Raw genomic sequence first — 17,138 nt, 5'->3', positions numbered from 1 at the left:
AGATTTGGAGGTTTTTGACTTATCGAGGTTCGACTTAACGAGGTGCTACTGTAATTAATACAGGTACTGGACAAACAATGTATGTATTATTATTCGTACAGAAGTCGTAGGTACGAATAATTTTATTTTATCAAGTCTAATCATCCAGAATGACAATGACAAGCTAATCATCCAGTTCATTCTTAATTTAAAAAAATTGAATAAATGTAGGAATAAATATAATTTATTCGTACAGTACCCGTACAAATAGTCACATCGAATCATATTCCTCTGGGTTACAGGCTGGCAATTGGTGGTCATTAGATTTTTACTTTCTTCTTCCAAGTCCTTTTATCTCTTTTCTCTATATATGAAAACTAGCTGCTCCGCGCGGTTTCACCCCCGTGGCTCCACCCCTGTTGGTCTTAGCGTGATGATATATATTCTATAACCTTCCTCGATAAATGGGCTATCTAACACTGAAAGAATTTTTCAAATCGGACCAGTAGTTCCCGAGATTAGCGCGTTCAAACAAACTCTTCAGCTTTATAATATTAGTATAGATTTAAAATGAATCCCTATTGGCTATTACACTTGGTCAAGGCATCAAGCGTGAACGGCTCGACTGATTTCGATAATTTTTATTATGATGTGTTATAGTCAGGAGAATTTTATGAAAGAAAAACTCAATAAATTTGTGCCAAAAAATTATGAAAAAGCGAAGGCGAAAACATAACGGCCATATAAACCTCACGGGTTCGACAATTTACGCGAACGTTCGGGACTCGGGTCCGCAGGATTGAAAAGAATACAGTTTTGTTGCACAACAATACACAATAACAACGCCTAAATGTAGATATTTGTTAGGTATGTTTCAAAGATCTAGTTATAACTTTGTAATCTAGATCTGCATTCAACATTTACCATTATGTTTGTGTTATAATTCAGAAATTATTGTAAGTACTTGTAATAGAGGCCATTTAACAACAAAAACAAAACGAAAGCACTAAAACAAACTATAAATTACTGACAGTTAATGACATAGTAAGTTTCGATAACCTTTCAGCATTTGGATTTACTCAGCAAAAGCAAGTAGGTCATACAAGATAATAACCAAATAATATATTATGATAATATCGATATTATTAAGATCGATTTGACCTTATGTTGTTCTTTTGTGTTATTTTACAATTTTAAAATCTTCTTTATCTTCTTCGGGTCTCAAATGCATTTTCATGAAACAAAGAAAAACTATAAATTTATTTTATAATACATTTATTTATATGCAATAAATATAGTATTTAATACTTTAGGGTCGTATATTGACTAGTTCGTTGTTCAGTGGTGGTAGAGGGGGGCGGAGTATGCAAGTGGGGCAGCGTGAACGACGGGGGCAGCGTGGACGACGGGGGCAGCGTGGACGACTGGGGCAGCGGCGTAAGCAACAGGTGCAGCTACTTTAGCGACTGGAGCAACAGCTTTCACAGCGAGAGCTTCCTTGTGTACAACAGCGTTGAAACCGTTGTGGGGATCAGCGGTGTATTCAACGGTACGCTTGGTGCCATCGGGGTCGACAACGGAGTAAGAGCCTTGGACAACATCGCCGTCACGGGTTTCGTGTTGGCTCTTGGAGTCACCGGTCAAACCGTCTTGAACGTCGTACGCGAAGCTGTATTGGGGATGGGCGTCGTATTCTTCAACTGCAACCTTGGCGAGTGGGGCTGCGTGCACAACTGGTGCAGCGTGGACCACGGGCGCGGCAGCATACGCTACTGGAGCTGGGTGGGCGGTGTAAGCCACGGGGCTGATGACACCGGCTTGCGCAGCGGCGATCGCGCATACGAATACGACGAACTGAAAAGATAAACACGTTTTTGTTATTTTAAAATTTAAATTAGGACACACGCCGGTACGGTCATATGTGTGACACAAATTAAAAAAATTTCATGAGTAAAATTTAAGATTTATTCAGCGTTATTGTAAATTCAACCTTCCTGAACGGATTTATAATAATCCTGGAATCTGAGATCCTTAAGCCAGCTTTTGTCTATTAAATACTATTATAAAATAACCATTAACAATAAAAGCAAGAACAATCGACAAATAACTATATGCCTATAGTGAACCCACCTTAAAAGCCATTTTGAAAAGGGATGGACAGTGACTTCACTGAGGAAACCTCAATTTGAATGTGCCGTAATACAAACAGAAGCGAGTTTTTATACGATCGCTGAAAGCCTCGGGCATTGCAATATACCACATCGCAGACATACGCGACAGTAACCGGATACTTTTTAAGAGTGATAGTATTTATATGCAGATACAAATAAACAGAAGCCTTTTTAATTTGTTCGTGTAATGCGAAACCAGAGCAAGTATGCTTTGATTGATCTCCTCAAAATATCACTTGCGCTCAGCTTTCTTTAGGCGACATCCTTGACTTCATATTTTTTTATTATCGCCATACAATACCGTTTTACAGAAATATAAAGGTTTATAATTTTGTAAACTTATGTTTAAATTATTAGGTGCGTTAATATTTTTCTATTATTATTATTATAACGTCTAAGTCTTTATAAAAAAGCTCATGAAACTTGCGATAGATCCTTGGATAGATCATACAATTCATTTCGATAAACATCGATCGTTAAATACATAGTTTAATTATCCTTTTTTGATTTTTATTTACATCTCAAATATTTTGACAGAAAAAAAAGTAAAATATTTCAATTGTCATAATAGAGTGCCATAAGAAAAGTTTATGTGAGAATATCGTGAGATCTAAGATCGTGAGAAGTAAGATTTTTCCCTCGTTTATACATGAATTATATGTATTGTAACACATCAGTTTGTAGTATTCTGTATCCCCATGATTACTTTATTTTACCACCCACCTGATAATTAACTAAGATTCATATAAAATCATATAAATACCTTATTATCACATACACCTCTGAAATCCATACTCCATACTAATATTATAAATGCGAAAGTAACTCTGTCTGTCTGTCTGTTACTCATTCACGCCTTAACTTCTGAACCAATTTGCATGAAATTTGGTATAGAGATATTTTGATACCTGAGAAAGGACATAGGCTACTTTTTACCCCGGGAAATAGGATAGATTTTATCCCGGTAATCCCACGGGAACGGGAACTATGCGGGTTTTTCTTTGACTGCCAACTTTATATAACTTTATATATGACGACTTTATATACCAAACAAGAATTTTAACGAAACTATATTTTACCTACAATCCACATCATACATACTTTCAATTAAATATTTCGATTACACGCATTATGCTATCCCGTAAGACGTTCTCTACATCCTAATCTGATAAACCTTGAAAACTTATTATATATTTGTACTAGATTTCCCCGCGTGGCTTGCCCCGCCTTGTAGAAAACTTAACACTAAAGCCTTCCTCAAGAACCAATCTATCAATTAAAGAAAAACATCAATACTCGTCGTGCCGTAGTTTTAAAGAATTAAGCATAGGCAACATAGGGGCGGACAGACAGCGACGTTGTTTTATATTACGTAGCGATGTAATGAAGAACAATAAAACCTTAATAGTTAAATATCAGACTTAAGCCTAAAATAAAGCACTGTCATATTTTTTTTATATATTTAATTTGTACACAATACAATGAAGTAGTTAACATGGTTTCAGCATTAAAAAAATATATACATATACAGTTTTTATATAACTGTTTCCTATAACAATGTTTGTGCGCAGATCGCAATGAGCTTTTGGAAAGCTTTATCCCCGTTCCGCCGCGGTGGTCGCCGCCTGTACGGTCAATTTCACGACACATTGGATCAGCTGACGGGAATAGAGAAACGGGAAATGCTTGCCCATTTAGCAGGCGATTGCGATCCTTTTCGAATTATGGCTATTAGAAAAGGTAAATTAAGCTGATGTCTTACTGGCTCATTAAGTTACGAAACACTTGATTTATTTACAAATAAAAAAATCGAACAGTAAATTCAGAATTTCTTTAGGAAAATAATAAAAAATAATTTAAAGATAACATAAGAAATGTAGCTCAACAAAGATGATGTCAGCATGTTCTGTCTGGATAGTAGGTTAGAGTGAGAATTTTTATTGTAGATGACATATAGGTAGAGCATTAATCATTATTCTTTGAGATGTTCTTCGTAGGCATACACAACGCAAACATAATCAGTTTAAATAAACATAATCAGTTTGGAATGAAATATGAATATCTTACATTACAATATATTTTTAACGCCATCTATTATTAATTGAAGACACTAAGAGCGTATACGCATTATGCGGGTAACCGCATTGCGGGTAGCCGTCCGGCTGACCGCAAGCACAATTATGTACGTAATATTCATTTCTATGCGCACTGCGATGCGGCTACCGCAGACCGCACAGTGCGCATAGAAATGAATATTCCGTACATAATTGTGCTTGCGGTCAGCCGGACGGCTACCCGCATAGTGCGTATACGCTCTAAGGGCTGTTTTTTCTACTTGCATTTGCTCGTTAGCTTACACGCAAGCATTATACTTAAGCCATAGAAATAAAATAGGGAAATAAAATATCTGTCAATGAATAAAGAAAAAGATTTTAATTTTAGTATAACTTCATTATTTTACTATTATTATAAATATATTATTACCGCATTATAGCCAAAAAGAGGTCTTCAAATACCTACTTTAATGTTCGTTATGTATTTTCAGGTCCAGGAACTTGGCAATGCCCAAATCTGATACCCAGCGCGTGCAACAAGCGTTTGATTGCCTGCCTCTGCCACCCAGATGACATGCACCTAGAGTACATGTGGCTGCACCAGGGCTGCCCCAAGCGATGCGGCTGTGGCTACTGGTTTCAGCTGTGCCCGGTTGCCCCGCTTTAATTTAGTATCAGTACTTATTAAATATTTTTGCTCAAACACGCATTTGTTGTTATTTGTTTAAGACGTGTTTATTTTGCGCTATCTATAAAATGAGCTTGTCACATTTCTAATAATAGATTTGAATATAGATCATGGTTTTGGAAATACACATTATAATTTAAAATTATTTAAATACTAAAATTGATGCGCAGTCGGCAGTTTGTATTTAAAGAGACTTTTGCGTAATTTATTCGCATAGCGCAACGCGCATAGCGTAAGTTCGAGCCATTATATTATTTGAATAAGTATATAAATAAAAGTTTAATTAAATTTGGGTGCCGAGTCTTTCCTCTGAATATTTGGGTTGGGTGAGACTAGGTTATAATATGAGAATAGAAGAAAAGCCTCATTCTGATTTGATCTATCATTCAGTAAGGTCAGACGCATTCCTTCGTTAAATATGACTGAATGAATTCTGCGTTATTCGTTTATATAATATACATATATAATAACGCAGAATTCATAATGAATAATAAAATAGACTCATCCAAATAAATAAAGTTAATTAATGGTTATGTGTTTTTTTTGTGGATACCTATTTTTAGAATTAAGTAATAATAGTTTCAAACAGCTACAAATATTTTGAATTATGCTGTAATTGCATGAAACATGGTATTTATTTATACATTTAAGAAGTTAAGAAGGCATTTTTTTCCGTCTCTACGTTCACTCGATGTCGCGGTTTTCTTTACCGAATCTGTTTTTTGCAGAATTCGGTTTAGTGGTACCTACCAGTATTTCAATGTTTCAAGAGATGGCAAAAAAATCCGAATCTTGCTGCAGTTTTTTAGATTTTGCGACTACAAACCGATTCGGCTGTACTGCAAGTTTTCAGATCCGGTGCAGTTGTATAGTGCATTCAATACAATATACGCCCACACACACATACGTTCATACACACGCGCTCTTGCTAAAAAAGAACCGGATAGTTCTAGATGTGCTGTGTGAATACAACATTCGGTTTTTCCAGATCCGATGAAAACTTGATGAAAGGATTCGGAAAATCTTGTCACCGTGTGAACGTAGGGTAACCTGACATGGCCTTTTTTGTAAAAAATAATATAAATGCATACAAATAGTATATGTGTCATTGTCCGTATTTCCTGTGGTTTTTCCTATTGAAGTTGTTAAAAGTTTTGACTACATTTTCAACACGCTGCCTCGCCCCGTTTTTTTGTATAAAACTAATCGAATTAAGCTTTTTTTATAACAGTTTATTGTGCTGGTATACAAACACATCCTCAAATCTAAAACTTATAATTAGACGGGACGGCCTTATCACTAGCTTAACTGTAATAAAGTCCCGATGTTATCAAAAATGCCACCTATTCATACTATCGACCATTTAGAAATAATTTAAATGAAACTGGAACTAAATATATGTATACGTAACATACATTTATAATTCTGTATTCGTCTGTTCTAGTTTCAATGTTGGTTGAACAATGAACATGTTTCAGACGCCAAACTATATCATGAATTTCAAACAAAAAAAAATATATCTATCCGTCGATAAAGCTAACCGCAACTCTACATAATATACATCTATCTATAGTGACCTATTTTTAAACGGCAAATAGGTATACGCCTCAATAAAAATATACATAAATAATTAATGTACACCTTAAAAAGTTTTTGCTTATTAAGTCCGGTTGCTGATACTAAACGCGAACCTTGATAATATAAAACATATTTAAAGTTACAGTCAATAAAGATTTTATTTCCAGGCATGACCTTCTAACGACAACCAACAATGATAAATAATATTAATTATATATGGTAGGTATATGGATTAAAGTAATTAGTGCAAAAATTTAATATTTTAAACCAAACATTAAACTAATATCACGTTTCGTTATTAATTCAACATCTTATATATTATCCAGTAGTTGTATACAATCATTTACTTCATTTTTCCACTTCCGTTAATGATGCATATAATTGGGCATAAAAAATTCACCACGTTGGAATATATGGGGTTCAGGGCGCGTATCATTGCCCGGAGTGAAGAGTACCGGCTCGTCTTGGATTAAGTTGTTGTCAGATGATATCGGTGAATAATATTCAGGCAAAGGGGCGGAATGAAAGACAGGAGTTTGTACTCGAGCACGGTGCTTACGATATATATTGGGATGGTAAAAGCGATCGGGCCTCGCAGACACCACTGGCTCCGTGCGGACGATTGCCTTGAAACCATTCTTAGAATCCGCCGTGTAGTCTACTATGCGCTTGGTGCCGTCTGGGTCGACTACTGAATATGATCCTTTAACTACGTCGCCTTGTCTTATTTCTTGTTGGCTCTTAGTGTCGCCGGTGGACGGGTCGACCACATTGTACCAGTAGTTGTACTCCGTGCTTGTTGGCGGCGGATCCGTCACTATAATAGCAAGCGTCGCGTGTAACACACTCACGCACAACAACACCTGAAATATAATATCACTTTAACAATCGACCGACTTTAATTAATTATACTGATTTATTGTTATTATTACCCTTAACATGTTGAATGCGCTCGATAAAGGGGTTCGCGTAATAATATCGCACACGCTGGCGACATTGGTTGTATTTATAGAAGTGCCTTGCATTCACTTGAATGTTTTGTATTGCAATCAAGCTCTCGAATCTGTACAGAGTAGTTTTATTTATAGTAATTACGTCGTAATTATTGTTTATTGTTGGACTGAAGAAGATAGACAACAGGTTTACGTCATATAGTGCCATCGTAATAGAAATACAATATTTCTCACGCCTTTGTACGTTTGAACGTTGAACTTTAAATAACGTCGTACGAATTTCAATTTACAAATGAAATACTTACAAAAATGTTAGATAGTACTACACCTTTTTTTCATGAAAATATCTTTCATCATAAACATTATTAATTAACAATAGTGGTATTTATGAAAATAAGTATCTATTTTTTATTTAGTTTTTAACTTATAGTTTATGCAGGAATAACTCGTGGATCTTACTGCTCGTAAGGAATAAAGATTTTACTAAAATTACATTGTTCTATAGAGAGAGAGAAGTGTTGTAATAATAGTCGAACCTTATCGAATACAGACTGATGCAATGTCCGCAGTGTTTAGTCTGTCTGAATCCTAATTTTAGCGAAGAAATCTCCTAAACTAAAATATAAACTTCTTCAAGAATATTCTATGTAATTATAGTTATCTATAAAGTAGACTAAAAATGATTCTGATAATCATACAAAAATTCAAGTTTGAATTTTCAATCCATAAATATAAATGCACAAATTATAATTTTGTTTCAAAACTGTTTATCACCATACTTAGGGTAAAATTTATACATAACTCGTAAACTATGTAGTCGAAAATACCTGTCGTAAACGTACGAAATGTGTTTCATTATTGAAACTGAACTTTAACATGAACATTTTTTTATTTTACTCTGAACAGTCAAGTCTGTTCAATAATCAAAACATATCTTTGTATGCATTAAAACGAAACAATTCTAACAGTGAATAATAAGTGAACGTATAGTAGATAATTGCATTCAATTGAAAATAAAATTGAAATAATTAGCCTTGGCTTGCTTAATTATTGCTAATTATTTTAACATTTACGAAATTTTACTTATGCGTTATACTGATTGGGTTGTATTTTGTATTGAATACATATATAATTATGATTTATGGAAGTTAATATGGAAATGATCTCGCATGTTTTGGAAAAAATTTCATTGAATATTTTAATATTGTACTAAATTTTACTATAGGTGTAAACATATTTATTGAAAAAAAATATTTCTAATATTTTCTTATCACATTCAATCATTTTACTGTTAAAATTAAGCTACGATATAAGAACATTTATTCTTTTCGGAACGTTGATAAAAAAGACATCAACGCGCATTGATTTAAGTCTCAGTTAACAATATTAGTGTTGGATTCATTATTATCTGAGTCTTATAAAGTTTTACAAGTTTTCTTTAAATTTTTTAAACAACATTCTTACCATTATTAGATTTATGAAAATTAAAACACGTAGCCTTACAAAAAAGCCGGAAAACTTATTGATTTCCCTGCAGCTAATTCCTCGGTATATGATGACTTATGTAGACTAAAACTTTTGAATTAAATTTGAATTTGAATCTTGAATAAATATAATTTCATATAATGTACTCACTGATTAGGGTTCGTTTTTTTATGATAAAAATGTTAAATTAATTATTTATAGGTAGATATTTTCTTCTTGACATGTGAAAGCGATAAATATATAATATTAAACTTTAAAAGGATAAATTGAAAATATCATTTACGATTCCTCTTATTTATTACCTTAGCATTAACGTACATTTAACATATTTCAATAAATAACAATATTATGGTCTCCTCAAGAAATCATTTCGTTTCAATATAAAATATCTTTCAAATATTGTCGACGCTAGAACAGATGTAAGTACTAAAAGATTATAACGAACATATGTAAAGGCGTTAAATAAAAGTTATTTTATATTGAAACTATTGAAAGTTTTCTAGTGATAAGCAGCTACGGGCGCGACAGCTTTTACAGCGCCTAGCGGTTCTCTGTGGACTACAGCGTTGAAACCGTTTTGGGGGTCAGCGGTGTATTCCACGGTACGCTTAGTGCCATCGGGGTCGACAAGGGAATAAAATCCTTGCACGACGTCCCCTGATCGCGTCTCGTGTTGGCTCTTGGAGTCTCCTGAAAAATGTTTTTATTTAAAAACATGATTACAATAAGCGATGTTATATTAAGTAAGTCATTACGATATACGATGTTATATTGTTGATAAATATAAATATAAGCAAATGATTATAAAGCGAACTTTCTACACAGAGGCATAGCATATAATTGGACATGGCTAATTAGGGATATAATTTTTTTAATGATTTTAAAATATGAGGTTAATTCTAACGATTGAGTAAAATTAGTTAATTTGGTAAGCTTTTAAAATTGATAAACTTTCAGTGTCTAACAGCAATTAAAAAATATGTTTTTGGTAAATATTTACCCGTTAAAGCGTCTTGGATGTCATATGCATAAGAGTATTGAGGGTTGGGATCGTAGTCATCCACTGCAGCGGCATACGCAGCTGGCCTGGCCACCGCGATGGCCGGTCTGGCAACTGCGATGGGAGCCGCTACATGTGCCAGACCGTAGGGCCGCGCGTAGCCGTACGGCGCGGGTGCTATCAGACCAGCTGATACGCTACAGACTATAACTGTGGCTAAGATTATTACCTGAAAATAAAATGGAATAATAAGAATACGGCATAATTGCCTTAACCTCAACCTTAAAAAGCGTTTTCGCTTCGGTTAAAGATTGAATAATCATGCTTTTTATTTTATTTAATAAATAAAAAAATGTTATAAATGAAAAGGCAATTTAAACAAATGAAATTCTTATTTAAATGATTATTAAATTTATTCTCCTACCTTCATATTGTTGTTTATTCGCCGGACAAGTGCTGTGTGACTATGTTTGCTCAAGGGTTGTCTACCGAGTTTATATACTAAGCTACTGATATGCCCGCATGTATATACCTATAATCTTTATAATAACGGCCCTATATCCTTTATCGGTCACTTGAATTATTTATGTCTACAACAATATACTAAACCACGAATTTATAACATAAAATAAGTGGGTTACTTGTCAGAATATGGGCGTGAACGATTTAAATATGCATGTATGTAACAAAAGCTAGTAGTCAGATAAGCGAAACATAGGGCCGTTTCACAACGTTCACTTAACCATTTAATTATAAAGGAGCGATTATTAAATTTTAGTTTGTAAAATTGCCTTCCACGTGAAAACATCATACCTACGTTAAAAAGTAGGTAAGTACCTAATATCCTATTACAAACATATACTTAACTAAAACCACTTAACAGATTTTGATGATATGTACTGTAGCTAATATGCCCTAGGGCCTAGAGAGTATTCGAGCCACTATCTAAAATTTAGTTCCCAGGACTGATCCTTGTTATAACTCCAGTTTATGCCCGTGTTTTCGTCAGCGGGTGTAATTGTACTGAATTGATGCTGCTGACATTTATACAGCTTGTCTATTAAAATATGTGAAAGTTCAAAGATGTTTTACAAAATTTAGACGTTGTATATTGTGAAAAAGCCATAAGAGTTAGTTTCATTTAACTGCTTAGTACCTACAATTTAAGGGGATATTTGATACTTACCTGTTTAAACTAATTATATGATTGATATTAGTATCAAATGAAAACTTTATTTTAAATCAATATAAAATTACTATAGCTCATGAATTAAAAAATGTCGTGTGGTTTTATGAAACCACGGTAAAAGTGAAACTGTTCGAACGGTTCCGAACACTGCTTTGTGTAGCGCATGTCGCGTGTATCGTAGGTATACCTACTCGGCAGCCGCGATACACGCGACATGCGCTACACAGACCAAAAAGTTTGAGACGATGTAATAAAAGTTTCACTTTAATAAACTTATCCAATTATTAATATCTCCATATTTGTTTAAGATTCAATTTGCTTGGAAATAGCATGATTAATTTTATATTGAAAAAATAGTGGGACGCGACGTTAAAAAGTTGTTCCTTTTAATACTATGTTCTAATTATAATACATGACATGTATTCATCGATTATTAGCAATACAGGTCTCATAATACAGGTTGTCAGTATTGAAGGTTCTAATCTTTTTGGGGTCACAGCTGCACATTAACCATGTGTGCTATATATTATAGCCACACACACAAACACAAGGAATAATGGAATGTCCTCATATGGCCATGTCACTTAGCTGCCGCGTGCTTTAAACATAATATTAATAAATGTAGGTATCTATTATCCAATATCTAGAGCAAGCACGCAAATATACATATTATGTGATTTTATTAACTTTGTTCTACATTTATAACCGATTGTCAAAATAAATAGGCATTTCATACCATAATTCAGTATTAAATTTTTTTGTTAGTTAGTACTAAGTCATTAATAAAAGAGTAAGATAAAAGCTATACTTTGAAAAAGGCTCCTATAATAAAACTCGCTACAATTATATCATCCTTCGTAACATGTAAAACCAAAGGCGGCTCAAATTCCATTCCAAAATTATCACTACACGTTTTGTTATACGTAGAGTTTATACAGAACGTAAAATTAAATTCTTATTTTACAACAATGTATTTTGTAATGAAGTGTCATAGCTTAAAAGGTGTTTATATTGTAATTTCAAAATTTGCGATTTTAACTTTATGATGATTATATTATTAGAATCGCGAAGATAACCTATCACTTGAATATATGAGATGATATTAAATATGATAAAAAATATTATGGGGGGGTCCCGATACAATAAACTTTTATAAATGATAATAAGTGCGCCTTCGTGCGCGAGTCCGACTCGCACATGGCCGGTTTTATTTTCATTATTTTTTCCGGAGTAAAGATATAACGAGATTATATTTCATTCACAAATGCAATACGTTAACCCAATAAAAAATTAAATACGAGTAAAGGTAGTATAAATAATAAAGGTAGTATAGGTAGTACCTACAATAAAAAATAATTTGGAAAATCCAAAAGTGCACGCCTCATAATTTTTTTTTAATAAATATTTATTAATTATTATTTTTGTTTATTTAATAACAATTAAACCACATCGAATCAGACCCTGAAAAATGAAAGGGTTCTATTCCTGAGCATACTCAAGCGTAAGAGAAAAAAAAAGACTCGATTAGTAAAGTATTTCGGTCGCTATCGTGTTAACAAGAAAAAGGATACGCACATACAGACACACGGACGTCCAAGACAGAACTTTTTTAAACTGTTTTTTAACTAGTTTAAATAACAAAAATGACATCAAAAATATCATGAACGTAAAAATAGTGTTTTTTCTTAATATGTGTGTGTATGTATTATCTTACAAGTGCAATGTATGATACATAAAGACATTTTAAGTTTGAAAAATCAGATGTTTTGCGCGAAGTGACAGTAGTACCCACCTCAACGCTTCGCTTAAGAGGCGTGCAATATTAATTCAGGCCCCGGAACCACAGACACAATAGAAAATCTATTGTGTCTGGGACCGATCGGGCCGCTTGGGGCTCAATGGGATATATTACGAGTAAAGCACTTGCACTAAAATTAGGAATTAAATCAATTGCGAAAGTACCTTCACCAGTAAAACATTGTAGTATTCTTGAGTTATATTAACTATAATTGTTTTTATTATTTGCTATAATAATATGTTCATTGTGAAATACTCATAATGTTTAAAATCCAACAAAGTGAGCACGGTTCGGCTTACTTAATTGAAATGGAGATTTGTTGTAACGTGTTCGAATTATTACAATTTTCATGTAAATTTAAGAATGGTTGTTGAGAAATCGATAGACCGTCTCTATGTGACAACTTTCTATCAATCTCTACGTGATCTCTACCCCACCTCTACTGGATGAATCGTTCATATTGTATGAAATAACTATATTCTCTAGCTTGACATTTAAATCATTAAATGTTATGATTTATAGATAGCTAATTTTCAATAGATCAAGCATTATTAATATAATAAAGGACAAATCAATGCCAATTGTTTAAATTTTTTAAATTGGCGGTTTCTTTATAAACTATATTATCATTGAAACAAACACAAAAATAACATGATAAAATTGTTGAAATTCCAATTTAATCACTAAGACCATGGACGAATATAATTTAAATCTAAGACTACATATTTGCGTGCGTGCGTCAAATATCTTCGATTTTTTGTTTCAAATTACCTTGTATCCGAAACGATAACAGTGATATTAAAAACAAATGTGTTTATGAAACGTCACTCACTTCATGTTTCTTTTTCAATGATTGTGAAAAGGTCCCACAAATACAGTGCTTTGTTATGTGTATTCAAACAGAGATATTTTTGAAATTGTTGAATTAGTGATTAAGGAAGATGGCAGATTTTGATGCTATATATCAAGATGAGACTGATCCTGAGGAGAATATTGAGGAGACGCATGTGACATTAGTGCCTGACCCGATCGTTGTTCGTGGAGCTGGGAATATGACAGTGTAAGGTTTCATATTTTTATCAGCTGTTTACACCTTTAGCTATCAAAGAATGCAATCAATATCAACTTGCAAACAATATTACTCTCCTTCCAAGTTTTTAAATTTCAGGTTTCTTTGTCATCTTGGATTATGGCAATTAGAATATGCTTTGTCAAGAATTATGACCAATGCCAAATTATATTATGATACAATAGAATATATAGGACGAAGATTTAATTTGGGACAAAATGTAGTCTTGAGTTTATTACTGTATTTGTTACTTATACTGTCGTTAGTTTCTCGTTTATTTACTGACTATATATTCACTATATACATAGGAAACACTTTAAAGAACATGTTGTTTACTAAAGTCTTATTAGGTACTAATAAGGTATTAATGGTAATTTCATTTCACATATGATGTACTCATATTTTTAAAGCATTATCAGGTTCAACACTTTACAAACACCACAATAGTAATATTCTATCAAGCACTAATCACTATCTACAAGGTCATTAAATGAGAAAGTTTCACCATTATAAATAAATTAATGATCTTTATTGCTCATTACGTAAAACTACAATGTGGCTCGATAATTATATAAACACTTGTTACAATGTATTATCATCATTATGTTTTAATATTGCTCTAGTAAAGTAATTTGTAAAACAATAACAAATTGTTGATAAATTTGTTACTGTTAAAATTACCTTCTTTATTAATTTAACATTCATATCTATAGTTTACACATTAATTCAGTATTCACATATGTTTTGGACTGTAATAATTATAAAACTTTGTCAACAAGCCTGTGTGAAAAACTTTACATAGTATTTGTTTTGATTGTCTCTTTCTGTTTTGAGAAATAATTTATATTAGATTTTTGTTTCTTGGAATATAAAAATAAGAAATATATATCATGACTTAAGTCTTTGATAGATTTGGAAGTAAATCAAGCTTTTTTAGAAACTACTAATGAGTGTATTTCATTGCAACTAAAACTAAGACCAAAAAGGTTTTATAGGATGACTAGAGGTCCGCCCCGGCTTTGCCCGTGGTACATATTATTTCGCAATAAAAGGTAGCCTATTTCCTTTCTCGGGTATCAAAATATCTCCATACCAAATTTCATGCAAATTGGTTCAGTAGTTTAGGCGTGATTGAGTAACAGACAGACAGACAGAGTTACTTTCGCATTTATAATATTAGTATGGATTGATTAATTCATTTAAAGATATATATTTTTCTATACATCTGAATGTGTCTATTAAACAATCCCCAATAAAATATAACATGATTATTTCCAGTTTTGGACTGAGCAACCGCTTCAACAATGAATTTCCTTCCGGTTTGCAATCTCGCGTCGCCCCCGAGGAGTACCAGGCGACCATAGCCAGAATCAACTGTGTGCTTAAGAAAACCTTGCCGGTGAATGTCAAGTGGCTGTTCTGCGGCTGCATGTGCTGCTGCTGCACGCTCGGGTGCTCTCTGTGGCCCGTTATTTGTCTTAGTAAAAGGGTAAGTCTATTAGCTATATTTTGTTTAGCCGTTAGAATGTACATCTAAGTTTATGCATTCTGGACAGAAAATAAGTTAATTTTTAGAGATAATGATTTTATTGCATGCTTTAATTGTCTGTGTGATAATAGGATAATTTTTGACAGGTTTTATGATCATTGACCAGTTATCTTGTAATCTCCAATCTATGTATAAAGTCAAATAATCAAAATGTCTTATAATTTTTTTCTATTAATAGAAATTGTACTTACCCAGGTAAGTTTTCAGATTTTGTTGGCATTCCACCAACACTGCAAACTAAGAAATAGCCTGATATTTTATGTTGAACTGAAAAAAAAACAGCTGCATTTTGCCATTAGAGCAGTCTTATATAACCTACGTAACAATATACTTTATAATGATATTTCTATTTTTTATTCCAGACGCAACACTCACTGAACAAATTATTGGAATGGGAAAATAGCAGGCTTTATAATAAGTTAGGTCTTCGTTGGCGGCTCACTAAACAGCACTGTGACTCTTCCTCCATGATGGAATACGTGCTTCTCATAGAGTTTATACCGAAAATACCCATATACAGGCCAGACTAAAGCGCGGCAAAGTTCTTACTTGTAAATATAAATAACATAACACATCTCAGAACTCCACACAAAACAATAACTTCTGATGCAACAAATTTCACTACAATGTTATGTTATATATTGTAAATAATTACTATGTATCTCTACCTAAAATGTTGTTATAATGTGCTTTTTGTGTATAGATGTCACATTATTAAATTTAAAGCTTCGATTTTTTTTAAAGCGATGTTATCTTAATGTGTAATGTATGTAAGGTTTCGAAGAAACATTAGTTTACAATGTTTACCCTGTAAACTGAGGCGGATGAGGCTACCTTCTTTTTATACCTTCCATTTAAAGTTACACTCGTATATTCGACACATTGATTTCTTTAAACATTACTTCAGATATATCTATCTGACAGTTTATGTGAATGCTATCAAAGCTGCCCCAATATACACGCAATGAAGTTTACTTAATTAGATACGAGCACGGAAATGCTTCGCTTCATTTTAAGGTACTATAATGTTTCTATACATTTACAATGCCTCTAATAATCCGAATTTCACGAACAATATCGAAAACGATTATATTTTTATGTACCTGAGTGTCAGTGCGGACGCAGTGAACACGTAATGTAGAACACATAGCAAAGTTTTAATTTGGTAACCAATCACCATAATAATGTTAGGAAAATTAACGGGACTGTGTTATTAGACAAGTAATTGTTTATAGTAGATACTCTATATACGAAAGGATTTTACCCTTTCTTCCCTTTTCAACGTGTTGTGACTTCGACGAAAGCGTATCTATATGTATATTTGAAAATTGGCTTTAAAATTAAAATATATATGTATGTATACGTATTGGTGAAAATTCTAAGATTTCTTGCCATACCTTTTTATTTTTTATGGAGCAACGGTTGAAAAGCGGACAGGGTATGTTGATGTTAAGTCGTAATTAAGTGAATGTAAATATTTTAAGTACATAATATAGATTATTTTTGTTCAAATAATAAATCTCACAATGTGAAAGGCCTGTTTTGATTAAGTTTACGTAAGAACTTATTACCCTTAATTACCTTTTTAAGATAGAGATTCTGAAAAATTAAATTCAAACAAATAA

The 17,138-nt window shown here is 33.0% G+C and overlaps 5 protein-coding genes across 5 annotated transcripts; 2 read left to right on the top strand and 3 right to left on the bottom strand.

The window, feature by feature from the left end:
- Nucleotides 1-1,237: 1,237 nt before the first annotated feature.
- Nucleotides 1,238-2,177, bottom strand: LOC149899644 (larval cuticle protein A2B-like). Its single transcript, XM_090113995.1, has 2 exons — nucleotides 2,110-2,177; nucleotides 1,238-1,833 (listed from the first exon to the last, which is right to left on the bottom strand). The coding sequence occupies exons 1-2, from the start codon at nucleotides 2,119-2,121 to the stop codon at nucleotides 1,318-1,320; spliced, it is 528 nt and encodes a 175-aa protein (XP_089970121.1). The 5' UTR covers nucleotides 2,122-2,177; the 3' UTR covers nucleotides 1,238-1,317.
- A 1,550-nt stretch (nucleotides 2,178-3,727) lies between these two features.
- On the top strand, nucleotides 3,728-4,871 carry LOC149899643 (cytochrome c oxidase subunit 5B, mitochondrial-like). Its single transcript, XM_090113996.1, has 2 exons — nucleotides 3,728-3,890; nucleotides 4,696-4,871. The coding sequence occupies exons 1-2, from the start codon at nucleotides 3,728-3,730 to the stop codon at nucleotides 4,869-4,871; spliced, it is 339 nt and encodes a 112-aa protein (XP_089970122.1).
- Nucleotides 4,872-6,718: 1,847 nt separating this feature from the next.
- On the bottom strand, nucleotides 6,719-7,495 carry LOC149899642 (cuticle protein 8-like). The gene is made up of 2 exons (XM_090113993.1): nucleotides 7,403-7,495; nucleotides 6,719-7,333 (listed from the first exon to the last, which is right to left on the bottom strand). The coding sequence occupies exons 1-2, from the start codon at nucleotides 7,493-7,495 to the stop codon at nucleotides 6,836-6,838; spliced, it is 591 nt and encodes a 196-aa protein (XP_089970119.1). The 3' UTR covers nucleotides 6,719-6,835.
- A 1,691-nt stretch (nucleotides 7,496-9,186) lies between these two features.
- LOC149899641 (larval cuticle protein A2B-like) lies at nucleotides 9,187-10,404 on the bottom strand. Its single transcript, XM_090113692.1, has 3 exons — nucleotides 10,333-10,404; nucleotides 9,909-10,137; nucleotides 9,187-9,598 (listed from the first exon to the last, which is right to left on the bottom strand). Exons 1-3 carry the CDS (start codon nucleotides 10,336-10,338, stop codon nucleotides 9,408-9,410), a joined length of 426 nt encoding a protein of 141 aa, XP_089969818.1. The 5' UTR covers nucleotides 10,339-10,404; the 3' UTR covers nucleotides 9,187-9,407.
- Nucleotides 10,405-13,719: 3,315 nt separating this feature from the next.
- LOC149899640 (cysteine-rich hydrophobic domain-containing protein 2) lies at nucleotides 13,720-17,047 on the top strand. The gene is made up of 3 exons (XM_090113879.1): nucleotides 13,720-13,955; nucleotides 15,243-15,453; nucleotides 15,876-17,047. The coding sequence occupies exons 1-3, from the start codon at nucleotides 13,837-13,839 to the stop codon at nucleotides 16,041-16,043; spliced, it is 498 nt and encodes a 165-aa protein (XP_089970005.1). The 5' UTR covers nucleotides 13,720-13,836; the 3' UTR covers nucleotides 16,044-17,047.
- Nucleotides 17,048-17,138: the final 91 nt, after the last annotated feature.

This window comes from Colias eurytheme, chromosome 20 (assembly GCF_061535395.1).
Source record: "Colias eurytheme isolate Ceu_HAF_F1 chromosome 20, ilColEury1 Martin Lab GWU primary, whole genome shotgun sequence".
NCBI classification, from domain to species: Eukaryota; Metazoa; Arthropoda; class Insecta; order Lepidoptera; family Pieridae; genus Colias; species Colias eurytheme.
This window is presented reverse-complemented; position numbering and strand designations above follow the sequence as displayed.